The sequence below is a fragment of the Antedon mediterranea genome, chromosome 10 (assembly GCF_964355755.1).
Source record: "Antedon mediterranea chromosome 10, ecAntMedi1.1, whole genome shotgun sequence".
Classification (NCBI taxonomy): Eukaryota; Metazoa; Echinodermata; class Crinoidea; order Comatulida; family Antedonidae; genus Antedon; species Antedon mediterranea.
In genome coordinates this window covers 10236057-10253596 of record NC_092679.1, presented here as the reverse complement: position 1 = coordinate 10253596, position 17540 = coordinate 10236057, and the positions used below count along the sequence as shown (strand labels likewise).

General features: G+C 33.6%; 3 protein-coding genes across 3 annotated transcripts; 2 read left to right on the top strand and 1 right to left on the bottom strand.

Annotated features, from left to right (window-relative positions):
- Positions 1-2049: 2049 nt before the first annotated feature.
- Positions 2050-6265, top strand: LOC140060979 (uncharacterized). The gene is made up of 2 exons (XM_072107357.1): positions 2050-4906; positions 5319-6265. Exons 1-2 carry the CDS (start codon positions 2050-2052, stop codon positions 6263-6265), a joined length of 3804 nt encoding a protein of 1267 aa, XP_071963458.1.
- A 120-nt stretch (positions 6266-6385) lies between these two features.
- LOC140060978 (uncharacterized) lies at positions 6386-6958 on the top strand. The gene has a single exon (XM_072107355.1). The coding sequence runs from the start codon at positions 6386-6388 to the stop codon at positions 6956-6958; it is 573 nt and encodes a 190-aa protein (XP_071963456.1).
- Positions 6959-9831: 2873 nt separating this feature from the next.
- On the bottom strand, positions 9832-10119 carry LOC140060977 (uncharacterized). Its single transcript, XM_072107354.1, has one exon. It carries the CDS (start codon positions 10117-10119, stop codon positions 9832-9834), a length of 288 nt encoding a protein of 95 aa, XP_071963455.1.
- Between the last annotated feature and the right edge of the window lie 7421 nt (positions 10120-17540).

Here is a 17540-nt window from a genome sequence, read left to right as displayed (position 1 = left end):
GAAGATTTCTTTTTCCCTCTTCTAACTCTTTTTTTTATGGGTGAACTAAGGTGTTCATTATTTACATAACTATCATTATAATATTGTTTCTTATTATTTACAGAGGTAACATGATTATGAGGTTGCACCATATTTGCATTATCAGTACAAGTGTTAAAGTGTGCGCCCTCTATTGTTGTGGTATTTATCCACTTATATGCAAATTATGCTTATACACTACAGTATAATGCCAATCACGTAAAACGGCATTGAAAGGACATTGTGGTCGAAGGCGGTGTATGTGCGAGGCCTTACAATTTATTATCAGTGTTTCCAGGATATGTATTGTAGTATTATACGTTATTCAAAGAATAAACCCTGCATAAAAATTAAGCCTTCGTGTACGAGTTATTAATAAAGTGTCGCTTTACTACAAGTACACTTATATGCAAATTATGCTTATACACTACAGTATAATGCCAATCACGTAAAACGGCATTGAAAGGACATTGTGGTCGAAGGCGGTGTATGTGCGAGGCCTTACAATTTATTATCAGTGTTTCCAGGATATGTATTGTAGTATTATACGTTATTCAAAGAATAAACCCTGCATAAAAATTAAGCCTTCGTGTACGAGTTATTAATAAAGTGTCGCTTTACTACAATAATAAATTGTGCCGTTATAGGAAGTACCTATAAGTCATTGAAGCCACTGTGGTTGATTGCGAAGTCCGCCATTGTTTTTGAGTTGCAGAAACTGATCAAGACTGTATAATAATTGATTGCTAATTGTTACAAAATAATTTGGTGATCTAGGTTGTCTCTGTGTTGCGGAGGCCTCCATTGTTATCTGCGTTGCGGAAACTAATCGAATTTGTTAACCCAATTGTTTATTATGTGTTGCGGAATGGAAGACGATTTGAAGTTTGGTTTAGGTGGATACAATTTGAGGAAGGTGCCCACTCAAACTGAAAAAGGAAACCAATACAGGATGGAGTTGGCACAGGAAAATCGGGATTCATCTAGAAATTCATCTCGTTCATTTGGAACAAGTGCAGCCAGCAAATCTACGCGGTCTATGCGAACTCGTTCTTCTGCTAGAAGTTCAAGATTTGACATAAAGGAGAAATTATTGAACTTGGAAGAACAAAAGGTGTCCGTTAAAGTGGAGCTGGAATTTGCGGAAGAAGAAATGCGGTTGAAACATTTGCACCTTGACAATGAAACAAAATTAAGGAAACTTCAGCAGGAGAAGGAACTTGCCAAGGTGGACGCCGTTCTAAGTAAGGTAAAACAATTAGATTCTAAATCCGTTACCTCATTTATGGAGTACTTAGACGAATTACCTACACAATCTACAGATGATATTCAACAATATGTTGATAACATTCCCGAGAAGAACGTTGAACGTAATTCAGTTAATGCAACACAATATTACAATACGTATAAACGGCCAACAACGGTATCTTAATTTGGGCAGTATGCGCCAATACCTGGGGTTGTTACGTCGTCGATTGCATCTACTTCATATATAACAGTTCCTACTATATCATTGCCAATAATTACCGCACCTGAAGCTATGACAATTCCTGTACCGACGTGTGTTTTTGCTCAAATACCGGTACCTACAATGACTAAGAATACTAACTCTATGCCTGTTCGGGCAACGTCATCTTTGTTGCTTCCGTCGACATTTGTGCCAGTTAGAGTAACATCCACAATATCGTTTACTCCATCTCAACACATTACAGTTCCATCATCGTTTACTCCATATTCACTTGTTACTTCATTACCACCACAGCGTGTGGAGTCTCAATTCTTGATTCCAGTTTCATCACAAAATATGAACTTTCAGATTGCACCATCACTTGTTACTACGTTACCACCACAGCGTGTTGCATGTCAAGCCACGACGCCAGTCTCATCACAAAACTTTCCGATTTCGTCACCATTTGTGCAACCTTCACTGTTTATCAGCCACAAGTACCGGTTATGAAAGAGTTAATAAATTCATTACGATTACCAACAGTAAGGGTGAAAAGGTTTGATGGAAACCCTTTAAAATACCCCATGTGGGAATGTGCATTTACCTCTTTAATTGAATCTAAAGCCGTATCAGTGAATGAAAAGTTGAACTTACTAAGTCAACATCTGTCAGGAGAGCCGCTAGCCATGATAAGTAACTATATGTTACTACAGTCGGAAGAAGGTTATTATCGTGCACGTAGTGAACTTAAAAATAGATATGGTAACAATGCTGTTATTTCTAAGGCGTTTTTGTACAAGTTAGAAAGTTGGCCAAAGATCCAACCAAGAGATGCGCCTGGTCTTAGAGTATTTTCAGATTTTCTTAACGAAATCGTGGTAGCTAAACAAAAGATTTCGGATTTGGGAGTTTTAGATTACTCTCAAGAGAACCTTAAACTAATAAAGAAGGTACCTTATTTCATAGAAAATAAGTGGCGAAATATTGTACAATCTTATGCTAATGTTGACTCTTTTCCAAGTTTTGAAATATTTACAGGTTTTGTCAGAGCAAGGGCTGATGAAGCCAATATACCAATGTTTATTCAACAACCAACCGTACCACGGATTGATGAACCAGAGAAGAAGCATCAACGCCGACAAACATCTCAATCATTTGCCACCAAAGTGAACGTGCTCTGTACGTATTGCACTAAGGACCATCATATAGATGACTGCGAAGGTTTTAATAAGCTGACAAGACGTGACCGAAAGCAATATCTGTGTGAACACAAGTTATGTTACGGATGTAATGTAACTAATGTAACTAATGAACATCTAGCATACCAGTGCTCTAATGCTATAACATGTAAACATTGTAAAAACAAACATTTATCAAGCTTGCATATTTTTAAGCAAAACGATAAACGCACTGTTAATACGTCTTTGTGCACCTCCGTTACAAGTAAATCATCAAATACTTCTATGATAGTGCCTGTTTGGTTTCGAAGTTCTCGATGTCCACAGAATGAAATTCTAATCTATTGTATTTTGGACCCCCAGTCTAATACTTGTTTTATTTCAGATAGCATTGCTGAGAAACTAAAGTTGGAGGGGAATAAAACCAATCTACTTCTGTCAACTATGCATAGCAAATCATCCGTGTCATGTCGCAAGTTTAGCCACATGGAAGTTGTTAGCTTTGACCGAAAGACTGTGATACCAGTTCCTACAGTTTTTTCTAGAGATCAAATTCCAGCCACCAGGTCTCAAATCCCTACTCCAGCTGTTGCAAGTAAGTGGACTCACTTGAACCGCATTTCATCTGTTATTGTTCCTTATATACAGAATGTGCCGATAGCAATGTTAATAGGAAACAATGTTCCAAATGCCATTAGACCTAGAGACATAATAGCTGGTGGAGAAGATGAACCATACGGACAACTATCAGCTCTTGGATGGGGTGTTGTGGGCACCATGTGCCAAAAGGTTCCGGAAGTGTCGGTGTCTAATCACATGGTTGCTTCGGAAAAAGACTCGATTGTATCACCGAAGAATCGTTTGGTAAGTCAAACTAATGCCAAAGAGATGATTTTGATAATGTATGAACTAGATTTTAATGACGATAAGCCTGGTCAATCTGCAATGTCAGCCGATGATCGTAAATTCATGGATATCATGGAATCAAATGTAGTTCAGCGTACAGATGATCACTACGAAATGCCTCTGCCTTTTAAGATAAGAGAAGGTATGCCGAATAATCGTAACATGGCTTTAAAGCGTCTAAAACAGCTTAAACACAAACTAAATCATAATTCAACATTTAAAAATGACTACATGAACTTTATGGTAGATGTTCTTGAGAACTGTTCAGAGAAGGTTCCTGTAAACGAACTGGACATGCGTAATGGTGAAATTAATTACGTTCCCCATCATGGTGTATATCACCCGAAAAAGAAAAAACTTTGTGTGGTATTCGATTGTTCAGCCGAGTATGCTGGAACATCATTAAATAAACGTTTATTACAGGGACCCGATATGATTAACAATTTATTTGGAGTCTTAACTCGTTTCAGAAAGGAACCAATTGCTATTCAAGCCGATGTGAAAGGAATGTTTCACCAGTTTTTTGTTTCAGAGCCTGATCGTAACTTTCTTCGATTTCTATGGTGGAAGGACGGTTCTGAAGAAATAGTCGAACATAGGATGACTGTACATCTGTTTGGCGCAGTGAGTTCGCCTGCAGTCGCTAACTTCGGCCTACGAAAGGCTGCTGATGATGGTGAATCTCAATACGGTAAACCAGTTGCTGACTTCATACGTAACGACTTTTACGTCGACGACGGTTTGAAATCTCTTCCATCGGAAGCTGATGCAATTCAATTGATCGACTCTTCTACTAAGATGTGTGCTAAGGCAGGTTTAACATTGCATAAATGGGTAACTAACAATAGACAAGTGTTAAATTCAATTCCCACAGATTTGAGAGCAACCGACTGGAAGGAGATTTCTTTACACGACCAGTTACATATTGAACGTGCTCTTGGTGTTGTTTGGTGCGTGGAAACGGATACGTTCGAGTTTCGAATGGAATTTAAAGATAATCCAGTCACTCGCCGTGGGATTCTCTCTACTTTAAGTGCAGTATACGATCCGTTTGGTTTCCTGGCACCTGTATTGATTGTTGGAAAACTGATTCTACGAGAGTTGTGTATGTCTCAGCTTGATTGGGACGATCCACTTCCAGACGAGATGTATCATAAGTGGGCCAAATGGCGAAATGATATAATATCAGGAATCGAGAACATTAAGGTCAAACGATGTTTTAAACCGGTTGATTTTGGTTCCGTGAGCAAGGCAGAAATGCATTTTTTCTCAGACGCAAGTGAATTTGCTTATGCTCAATCATCTTACATCAGACTAATTAACACTCTAGGACAAGTGTCCGTATCTTTTCTTTTGGGTAAATCCAGGATTGTACCAAAAACCAAAACCACTACCATTCCAAGGTTGGAATTGTTGCCGCAATCTTATCAGCACGTTTTATTTTTGTTATTTTATATATTTAGGCAAATTGCCAAGGATAACCATAAGCAAATTCAATCACTATCCTTCTTAAAGGTGGCAATCTGTTCACGAGACAAACATATACACACAATGCTCTACATAAACAAAGTCTTTATTACAAGTCTTTGGGAGTGGAGTTGTAAATTGTCATTAGAAAAAATCCTGACATATGACAGGACTTGAACCCAGGACCCTTGGATTGGCAGCCAAGCATCATAACCACCAGGCCACAACTCCACTCCACGTATGAGTGGACTGATAACGAGAGAACTGGCTTACGATGCTACACATTATTATTGGTGTGACAGCAAAGTTGTTCTGGGGTATATCCGAAATGAAGCAAGAAAGTTCAAGGTATTTGTATCTAACCGCATACAACAAATTCATGACCACTCCAGTACCAGTGATTGGCATTACGTTCCATCCGCATCTAATCCAAGTGACTCTGGTACAAGGGGAAGTGAGTATTGTTCAGCTGACGAACTCTACATGGTTAAATGGACCGCCATTCTTGCATACTAATGAGCCATTACCGACTGCTGAATCTTTTGTGGAAACTGCTGATGTTGACATTTCAGACGAGATGCGGAAGACTACTTGTGTATTTTCTACTTGCATATCTTTAGATTTGTTTCAGAAATGGTTTATTAATTTATGCAATAATTTCTCATCATGGACCAGGTTGCGCAGGGTAATCGCTAGATGTCTGATGTGTAAGAAACGACTGATGGACGCCGCTAAAGTTAATATAAAACAGGGTAGCATGTTTAAATCGATTTCTTCTGACTGTACCATACCCTGCGTAGATGACATTCAAGTAAGTGGGAAGTTAATATTGAAAGAGGATCGTAAATCAGATGTTCAGCTGAAAAGATCAAGTTTTCTATATGGACTAGATCCGTTTTTAGATAAAAACCAACTTATAAGAGTTGGGGGAAGAGTAAAACGTTCCAAGTTTGCATTTGATGTTAAGCATCCCTTGATCTTACCGAAAAGGTGTCATTTAACTAAGCTTATTATCTCACATTTTCATGAGCAGATGAACCATGCCGGGAAAGTTTCAACCTTAAATGAAGTCCGACAACAAGGCTATTGGATAATCCACGGTCTATCTACAGTTGGCGAATTGGTTCATCGTTGTGTAATCTGCCGCAAGTTAAGGGGTAAATTATCGAACCAGAAGATGGCAGACCTACCAATTGAGAGGATTTCAGATTCTGCACCGTTTACCTACAGTGGAACTACATTCGGATAGGGGAACCTTGTCGGTGCCAGAAATGAATGGCAAAACGTAAATGAAGACGAGGTCAAGAAATATCTTGTGGGCCAAGGTTGTGATATCCATTTCAAATTTAACTTCCCGTCCGCCAGCCATATGGGAGGAATTTGGGAACGCCAAATTCGTACTGTGAGAAATGCTTTGGCTCCTCTACTCAACATACATGGTAACCAGTTGGATGATGAATGTTTTCGTACGTTGCTTTCCGAAGTCATGAACATTGTAAATTCCAGGCCCCTTACTGTTAACAACTTAAATGACCCAAATTCAATGGAACCGCTAACACCTAATCACATTCTAACCTTAAAACATAAAGTTGTAGTTCCTCCACCAGGTATCTTTCAGAATGCTGATATGTACTGTAGACGGCGATGGAGACGAGTGCAACACTTATCCAATGAGTTTTGGTGTAGATGGCGAAAAGAATACTTATCGTCAATGCAGTCACGGTCAAAGTGGACGTCACCAAAGAGAAACTTTAAAGTTGGTGACGTAGTGCTTTTGAAGGGAGACAACGTTCCACGTAACATCTGGGAATTAGCCAAGGTTATTGCACTGCATCCAAGCGACGACGGGCTCGTAAGAAAGGTTTCAGTCTTCGTTGGACGACGACAATCCGTGCTGGAAAGACCTGTGCACAAACTATTGCAGTTGGTGCCAGTTGATTGAACTTATGAACTTGATAATACTAGAATCATGGTTAGCCATGCTCTTATATAAAATGTATTGCGAATAATATGGATTTTGGCGATTCGCCTATACTGATGATAATCTTTAATTGAATAGACCTTAAGTCTTAATCATAAGTAATTTCATTATTGTTTCAAATCCCCGTCAGTGGAGCCTTTATAACTTGATCGTGCTGTTTAATGTTTGTAATGTGTCATTATATTTTATGTTTTGCAAAGATCTCTAGTATCGTTTGCAAGGGAGCCATGTTAAAGTGTGCGCCCTCTATTGTTGTGGTATTAATCCACTTATATGCAAATTATGCTTATACACTACAGTATAATGCCAATCACGTAAAACGGCATTGAAAGGGACATTGTGGTCGAAGGCGGTGTTATGTGCGAGGCCTTACAATTTATTATCAGTGTTTCCAGGATATGTATTGTAGTATAAAAAATATCATTTCGTTCCCTCGAAATATTATTTCGTTCCCTCGAAATCATTTCGTGTATTATCTTTTTAAATATATAAATATTTTCATTTATAAATATTAAGTTTCCCCTTACATTTAAACAAAAATCTGCAAGAGATTATTTATACATTTACATTACATATAAATTGAAACAATATCAATAAATATAGAGAATCAAAAGCAACTCAATATCTAGTTTCTTGTATAGTATAGCATTTTCCGTGATTTTTGTTTACTCTCCTTTTTAGTGTTTTTCCTTTTTTCTCTCTTTTCTGTTTTATTTGCACTATTTACATTTTTGTACAAATTACTTTTTCACGCTGCTGCTCTAGACCGCTACGTCCCATTAGGACTACTCAATCAGAAGCTAAAGCAAGCAGCAGTTATAGTTCTAAGGACAGACAGTTTTGTGAAAATGGAAACTCCACTATAATTTATTGATTCCAGCTGCTACAGTAGACCCAAAAAACGTCTGGGAAAGAGTCTATTAGGACATGTCATGCTAAAATTACAAATCCCTAAGCATTTCTGGTATATTCACTTTCAGATATTCATTGAATTACAGTATTATCGAAACAGGCCATTAAAGTTTGTGTTTGTAATAGGATACTTCACAATTGGTGAAATAATATTTATTCACATATAAAAAAAGAAAAGAAACCCAAAAACCATTGTCTGACAGACAATTTAAGTATTAATTTTGTTGCTTTAAATTACATTTTTTTCAGGTAAAATAACTATTATGTGACAATAAAATGACACATTCAAAAACATTTGAAATAAAAAATATTTTTCAATAAGCGAGCAGCGTTTTTGGTAAGAAATATTTCTTGTTTACAGTAACCTTCAAAATAAAACATGATCCATGAGTTTTTACAGATTGACCTATTAAATTCTGACAATATTTTTATTTTATATACCGGTATGGAATATAGAGCAATTGAGTATAACTTATTCTTTATGTTGCATTCAGACCTAAAAACTAGTTCTTCAAAAGAACAGTTACTATTATCTAACTTTTTAAATATTTCATTGATTTTTTTCCATAGTAAGACAATGCTTTTACATTTGAAAAACATGTGATTTTCATCCTCAGTTACATCACATAACTCACATTTTTTTGTGTTTTTAATTTTTCATTTAAATAATTGTAAATTTGTTGGTAAAATTCTAAGAAGCAATTTGTTATTAAGTTGTGCATTTTTTTTGTTTTTCTTATTTTTTTACTTTTCTTGACCAAATATCAAACTAGTTTGTAATTTAAATACCAATTTCTTTTTCCGATTTGGGAATGGTAATAGGAGCAACAAACATACCTTCTATAAAACTTGAATATATCTGTTTTGTTTTCATCTTAAATATCTTATTTATGCTATAATCATCTGAATTTAATTTAAAACTATTTTCGTTATAATTTTTTATTAAATCCAGCCAACATTTAGGAATAGCTCTCATAAGTGTAGCATATTCACTAAGCCAATTTCTTTTGACATTTAATTTTAATAACTTTTCATGTGGGTTCATTAGTCTATTGATTTTTACTAAATCATTGATCTGATTAAAACCTACATTACTCCACGTTTTATAAAACAAGCTAGTGTTTTTACAAACAATTTCCTTATTACCACATAGGTTTTCTTGTATAACATTATAAGATTTTACCTTATTGTTTATATTTGCATTAAATTCTGCACAACTTTTTTTTAATTATATTTGAATTATATCCAAGTTTGAGATATTCAAAACCATATATTCACTTCCAATATTGTTTATGTAATACAGTGGAAGTACTTTCCATTCTACATGATTTCTACAAAGAATTTTCGACCTACTATGGCGAAATGTCGACATACTATATCCTGATACAACAATTTAAGAGATATGCAACAAATTTAAGTTAAGAATTCTCTTTACCCATGTGATTCTAAGTGTTTTAACTTGAGTAGAAAAATCTGGCATATTAATGCCACCCTCAACTATTTTACCAATTAATGTTTTTCTTTTTATTTTTTCATTTTTCCATTCCCATGAAATTCATAAGACAATTGTGTTATCCTTTTGACAACACTTTCAGGCACATCAATTATGGATGCATTGTATATTAATGAGGCTAAAGCTAAACTTGTTAAAACTGCGACTTTTCCAAAAATTGTAAGATTCCTTTATTTCCAAGAGTTTAATACTTTTTCAAGGTTTGTTCATTTTTAGCCCAGTTTAATTCTTCAAATAATTCAGTATTATATCCTAAGTATATTCCTAAGATTTTTATAAGATCAGTGACCCAATTTAAATTAAATGGTTTATCTTTTTTAAATCTATTTTTACATGGCACTAGTTTTGTTCTTGTTTAAGCTTAAACCAGATACTTCACAGAAATTATTAACAATGAATAGACCTCTTTTTATACTTTTTTATTTCCTGCAAACAATACTGTATCATCTGCAAGTTGTGCTATACGCACTTCCTCTTTTATAGGACCAGGTAGCAAAATTCCTTTATAATGTTGGTCATTACTTGCCATTGTTTCTACAACCAATAGAAATAGTAATGCTGACAAGGAACATCCCTGTCGTATCATTTCAAAATTTTCAGATACCCATCCATTGTTAACAATGACACATTCTGTGTTGTTATAAATTGTGTTTACCCATTTACAAAAGGACTGTCCAAAATTAAATACTTCCAACATCTTAAACTCTCTACTCAGAGTCAAATGCTTTTCTAAAATCAAGTGACAAAAAAGCACCTTCTACATCTACTACAGTATAGTATTGGAGATCATCAATGAGCCTGATGTTTTCTCCAGCAAAACGACCTTTGATATAGCCTTTCTGGTCACTATTTACAACAGATTTAATTACCGTATGTAACCTATTACTAAGGATGTGTGTTAATATTTTATAATCTGTGGTTAGCAGAGTAATAGGACGCCAATTTTCTAGTAGATTTTTATCCCCTTTTTTGTATAACAGATTAATAACACCACACCTTTGCGTATTGCTCATTTCGCTATTTCAATAGCCTTCATTAAAAACATCTTAAATGTCTGAGCTCTTCCCAAAAATATTTGTAAAACTCAATAGTATTCAATTTCATAAGTTTTAATGCTTCACTGCATTCTTGTACTGTGATTAAACCTTTACAACTTGTTTTTTCTTCATTTGTTAAACTATTTACATTTAAATGATCTAGGTAGTCACTTATATTTGCTTGGGAGATTCCCTTATTAGCATATAATTTCTTAAAGAATTTTAGTTCTTCACATATGATTTTCTTTGTTTTTTTTCAATAAATTACCATAATACATTTTATATGCTTTTTTGATCCATTACTTTTCTCTAAACCTAAGAAGTATTTTGTGCTACGCTCACCTTCCTTTAACCTTTGATCGTATATATGCACCTTTCGCTTCTTTACTGTAAATATTTTCCAATTCCTTTGTTTTTAGATCTATTTCTGTCTCAATTTCTTCATTATCAATACTCGAATTGTTAATTAATTTCTCATTTTGTGTTTTAATACACTTTTGTAATATTTATTTATCTTTAATCTTTTCTCTGTTTAATTTTTTACCATAATAACTGGAAACTTTCTTGACTTTTATTTCCCACACTACACTGATACTAGCCTAAGTTCATTATAATTTGTTTGCGTTCCTCTGATAATCTTTTTAATAGTATCCTGATATTCAACATTATTTAGAAGACTATTATTTAATTTCCAATAGCCCCGACCTCTTTTTGATTCATTAGACCCAATCTTTAAAGATATTGCTTGATGTTCAGTAAGTATTGCAGGTCTTATGTCGCATGATATGACCTCATTACAATCTAGTAATTCAGATTCAGATAAGATTCAGATAATATTTATTTAGATAATAATGAATGAATATATACAAAATAGAAAAAAGATATTAAAGTGAACATAGATAAAGCAGTAATTGGTAGTCATTATTATCATGGATTTCTTCTAGAAGTTAAAAACTTGTCTCGTAGGGACCCATAACAAAACACATTACTAAAAAAATAAAAATAACCTAGAATATATAATTATATAATTTAGGATAAAAAATTACAGTATAATAACATAACTAACATCTTCTTTATAAAAATTATTTAAATTATATTTCAATAGTTTCATGATAATTATAAATGAAATAACTACCGATATTGGTAAATGAAAAAAAAATATGTATACATAAATTATAATTCCAGTATATATATAGTATATACTATATATACATTATATATAGTATAGATTAAAGATTGCAATAATAAACAACAACTAATATTTTGTGTAAGACATAAATAGTATATGAGTATAAATAATGATAATAAGCATATTAACTAAGCAGTATAATATTTAGATATATAATGATTCTTTAACTTTTTTCGGAAAGTAAATAATGATATTGACGTTTTGATATTTGGTGGGATATGATTCCACAAATTAGGACCTGATATAGTTATAAAAAATTTAGTTTTTGTAAGTCTAGCAAAAGGAATGTTTAAATGAGAAGTTCTTAAATTGTAATTGTGAAATTTGGTACGTTTACAGAGCATATCAATCATAGAAATAGGAAGTTGGTTTTTAAAATAATTAAACATAAAACTGGCAACTTGAACATTGTGGATATCCGTTAATTTTAATATACCAAGACGTTTAAAAAGGGGTTCAGATGAGGTTCTATATGGTGAAAAAGTAATAATTCTAGCTGCACGTTTTTGTAATTTAGTTAATCTAGCAATATTAGAAGAGTAATCTGCAGCCCAAATAATGTTACAATACTGGAAATAAAGAAGTACAAGTGTGTTATAAAGAGAAATTAAAATATTTAGAGGGAAGAAGTGCTTAAGTCTGTTAATAATACTAATAGATCTTGATATTTTTTTCGAAACGTAATTTTGATGACTGGTCCATTTGAGGTTTTCATGAATATATACACCTAAAAAAAGTGTTTCAGTTTTGCGTTCAATTTGAATTCCGCCAAGAAGTATATTTAGGTCATCAACTTTTAGTTTACGTTGAGAATTGTGAAAAATTAAATAATTTGTTTTAAGAGTATTAATAAGTAATTTGTTTGAAATAAACCAGTCACAAAATTTTGTTAATTCATCATTGAATGTAGTAAATAATAAATCAATATTGGAATTAGAGTAAAATAAGGTGGTGTCGTCGGCGAAGGATATTACTTGCAATTTGTTACTGACATTAGCCAGATCATTAACATAAATAAGGAAGAGCAATGGCCCAAGCACAGATCCCTGTGGCACTCCGCAAGTAATATCCATCGTCGACGATGTACAAGATCCTAATGCAACATATTGTTTTCTATCTTTCAAATAACTATTAAACCAATTCAATGAAATACCTCTAATTCCATAGCACTCAAGTTTTTTAATTAAATTATCGTGATTAATAACATCGAAGGCCTTTGAAAGATCAATAAATAAACTTAATAAATTTTCTTTTGATTCAAATGAATTTGTAATATTATTAATAAGATCTAAAACGGCATGGGATGTAGAGTGATTTTTTCGAAAACCATATTGGCGTTTATTAAGTATATCAAATTTTGTGAGATAATCAGAAAGTTTAGAATACATGAGTTTTTCAATAATTTTGGAAAACACTGAAAGTAGTGATATTGGCTGGTAATTAGATAATTGACTTCGTTCACCTTTCTTGAAAATGGGCACAACTTTAGCTAGTTTTAAGTGTGTTGGAAAAGTGCCAGATAAAAAAGATGAATTTATACAATGGGTAAGTTGGTGGATGATTAAGAGAGATACAGATTTTAAGACACGAGCAGTAATACCGTCAGATCCAGACCCTTTATTAGAATTTAGATTGTATATAGTTAGGTTAACATCATCAATTGAAACTGGGCTAATATAAAATGAGTTGGCAAACGCAGAATGAAGATAAGATAATGGATCAGTTATATTAGTTGGCATACTATTAATAAGATTAGGACCAATTGTAGAAAAATAGTTGTTAAACGATTCACATATCTCTTTTTGAGTTTTGTAAATATTATCACCGTCTTTAATTAGATTCGGGTGCCTGTTATTATTATTACCTTTATTTAAAACAGAATTTATTACAAGCCATGTGTTCTTCAGATTACCTTTATATCTATCAAACTGGGAAGTATAATAATTCTTTTTAGCAGTGCGACAAAGATTAGTGAAAATATTATTATATTTTGTATAATTTAATTTGTCATTATTACTACGTGTGTGCATATATTTGTTATAAAGTTTATGTTTCCGAGAACTACATTTTAAGAGAGCAGATGACATCCATGGTTGTTTAAACGTTTTATTTGATTTTATACTACTTTTAACCAAATGTCTGGAGTGGATATTTGTAAATTTTTCAATAAATATATCAAAACTCAATCTTGGGTCACAATCAAATATCATAGACCAGTCTTCACCTTCTAAATCAATCGATAAGGCATTTAGGTCGTTTATACGAAATGAATAGTTGGCGCTATTATCATCAAGGTTTTGATCATTAATTTCTTGATCAATGAACTGAAATATAGGAAGGTGGTCGGAGATATCATTAAGTAAAACACCAGCAACTATTTTATAGTTAGATTGTTTGGAATAAAAATGATCAATCAAGGTGGCCGAAGTTGAGGTAATCCTAGTTGGTTTTGAAATAGTTGGAAAAAAAGAATGGGAAATTAAGGTATTTAGGTAGGTGTTTGTTAATTTATGGTTATGGAATTTTAATAAATCAATATTGAGATGAGATGCCATGAGATGACAATTTTTGTTTTCATTGTTAATTTGGGTTAATACATTATCGACGGATTTAGTAAAAGAATCTAGCCCTCCACAGGGGGCTCTGTGAATAATGCCTATAATATCATTTTTTGTCTTTGAATTTTCAATCTCAACAAAAAGTGATTCGGAAAGGTCGTCTGGTAATTTTAAGTCATATCGAATTGTAATGCTAATATCATTACGTATAAAAAATGCAACTCCTCCGCCAATTTGATTATTGCTTCTATTGCTTGCAAAGAAGGAGTAGTTATTAATGAAAGGAATAGGGGAGTTTTCATTAAGCCATGTTTCACTGATACCGATTATGGAAAATTTGTTATTAATTGAATTCAAAAGGCATTCGAGATCATTAACTTTATGCGTAATACTTCTAATATTAAGATGCAAGAGAGATAGTTTAGTATTAAAGGATGTATTAAACTTAGAATTAAATTGTGAATAATCATAAAAGCTGCATTCATCTAGGGTAACTGACTGTGAATTGAGATTATTAATTAGTTGATCAAAAGATTCATCATATTTGCCATTTTCATTGTAATTAACTGGATTAAAGGTTATGTTAGAAATATCATTGTTGTTAGTAAGTTCAGAGTTCACATTAAAGTCATAAAAAGGAAGTAAGTGAAGATAATTAACATTCATTAACAATAGCTGCGTATAGCGTTATCTAAAAAAGAAATACAGCAATAAGCATGCATGAGACTGTATACATTAATACATAATTAATGAGAAGCAAAATAAACAATTCTTGAAATAAAAATATATTATAGGTAATATTTCGGTTGACGGTAAGTAGAGTCAAAGTAAATTTAAATTATTGCGACGACTAGAATTACTCAGTAGCTACGGGGGCATGTGCTTCCTTGAGGTTCGGGTAGTATTTGGCAAGATGATCCATGTCGATGAATGTGCGAACATAACCATTTGCATCTATGTAACGCAATTTGTCAAGGTGGAGCCAGGCCTTTACTTTGTTGGAATGCAGGTATTTCATCGATGAGTATAATGCCTTTCTTCTACTTATCACTCTGCTGGTAAAATCATTATTTACGTAGATGTTATTATCTTTAAATTTAGGTCTCACTTTTGGAGCTGCCTTGCGTACTCTTTCTTTAGTGGAATATCTGAGAAAGTATGCAACAAGTGGTCTCGGTTTATCCCTGGTGGTATTACGTGGTCCAACTCGATGGGCTCGTTGTATATCATCATTAGCGATTTAGATGCCGGTGGTATTGGAAATAAATGAGGAAAGGAAATTAACAGTACCTTCACTATCCTCCGCTTGTTCGGGTATGCCAGTAAACCTCAGATTGTTACGGCGTTGACGTCCTTCTAGGTTGTCGATTTTGTCGCGTATCTCTTCTATGCATTCCGTAGTGGATTGCTGCGTATCCTCGGCAATATCCTTCAGCTTAACATCCATGAAATCAGAATTTTCCTGCATATCGGCGTGCAAATTCCTCAGTTCTTTTTGTAAACCGGTGATTTCAAGATTGAGGATGGTAATGTCTTTTTCCAAGGAGACAATTTTGGTGACTGCGTCGCATAATGTAGATTTAATATCAGCAATGGTTTTGCAGCCCATGATTGACTTGATGAGAGTCGACAGCCAGGTGTTCGGTTCAGCGGCGCTAATATTTAAATTAGAAATATTTGGCTCTTTGTTTTCCACGTTGGCCATTGTAGATGTTTAGTTAGAATAAATAACAAAAGTGTACCTATATTTAATGCAACCGATACGTTCACTATCCAGGTAGGTATACAGGTCTCATGCAGTTAGTAGCTTATCCTTGCAACATGCTATCACAGGTAAGCGAGTACTGTATCTAAAAACGTATACGTGTGAGAGCTCCGCTCAAACACGTCTGCACTCGACGAAGGGCAGTCAATTGATCAATCAATCCTTTCGAGACCACATTTTCTACGCCATGTAAAGTGTGCTTTTTCAGGGTTGCATTTTCTCCAATCATCAACTAGGTTTAGTTTACTAATAACATTTTTAACAGTAAAACTGATTTGTCTTTTCGCTCAGCGCAATTTTTTTGGTCATATTTTCTGTTCAAAACACATTATTTATCTTCTCCAATCACAATTTTATCTTTTTCAATCTCAACCATGTTGACTATGTCTTTCTGAATCTCTCTAAAAAACACATACTTCTTATTTTACAATTATTTGGCGCATATATATTAACAAAAACATAGCTTTTTCTAAATATTTCTATTTCAACAATAATATACCTTTTATTTTTATCAATGCATGTGTTAATTACTCTACATAGAATAGATACTCCAGCGCTACTAGAACTTCCAGTACTATGAAAGCAGGTGCCATTCCAGAGAATATTAACTTTGGTTAACAACTCTGGCGTAAAATGTGTTTCTTGGATAAGCAGTATATCTGTGTTTTGATCCTCTTGCACCATTTGAAGATTTTTCTTTGCTTGGTTTGGTTACGTAGACCTCTGAAATTTAGCGAAACACAATGCAAAGTATTGCTTGCCATGTTAATTAAAGTTATTTGATGTTAAAGGTAACGCTATGTATACTGGTATACTGTAACCCTCTAAATAATCTCAACAATGAACTAAACCAAACCCTCTAAATAATCTCAACTATGAACTAAACCAAACCCTCTAAATAATCTCAACTATGAACTAAACCAAACCCTCTAAATAATCTCAACTATGAACTAAACCAAACCCTCTAAACCCTCTAAATAATCTCAACTATGAACTAAACCAAACCTTCTAAATAATCTCAACTATGAACTAAACCAAACCCTCTAAATAATCTCAACAATGAACTAAACCAAACCCTCTAAATAATCTCAACAATGAACTAAACCAAACCCTCTAAATAATCTCAACTATGAACTAAACCAAACCCTCTAAATAATCTCAACTATGAACTAAACCAAACCCTCTAAATAATCTCAACTATGAACTAAACCAAACCCTCTAAATAATCCCAACTATGAACTAAACCAAACCCTCTAAATAATCTCAACTATGAACTAAACCAAACCCTCTAAATAATCTCAACTATGAACTGAACCAAACCCTCTAAATAATCTCAACTATGAACTAAACCAAACCCTCTAAATAATCTCAACTATGAACTAAACCAAACCCTCTAAATAATCTCAACTATGAACTGAACCAAACCCTCTAAATAATCTCAACTATGAAAACAATGAACTAAACCAAACCCTCTAAATAATCTCAACTATGAACTAAACAAAACCCTCTAAATAATCTTAACTATGAACTAAACCAAACCCTCTAAATAATCTCAACTATGAACTAAAC

Coding starts and splice junctions, on each gene's coding strand:
- LOC140060978 (XM_072107355.1), top strand. CDS start 6,386: ATGGGAGGAATTTGGGAACGCCAAATTCGTACTGTGAGAAATGCTTTG.
- LOC140060977 (XM_072107354.1), bottom strand. CDS start 10,119: ATGTTGGAAGTATTTAATTTTGGACAGTCCTTTTGTAAATGGGTAAAC.
- LOC140060979 (XM_072107357.1), top strand. CDS start 2,050: ATGTGGGAATGTGCATTTACCTCTTTAATTGAATCTAAAGCCGTATCA. Junction 4,907..5,318: donor GTCCGTATCTTTTCTTTTGG/GTAAATCCAGGA, acceptor TTGGTGTGACAG/CAAAGTTGTTCTGGGGTATA.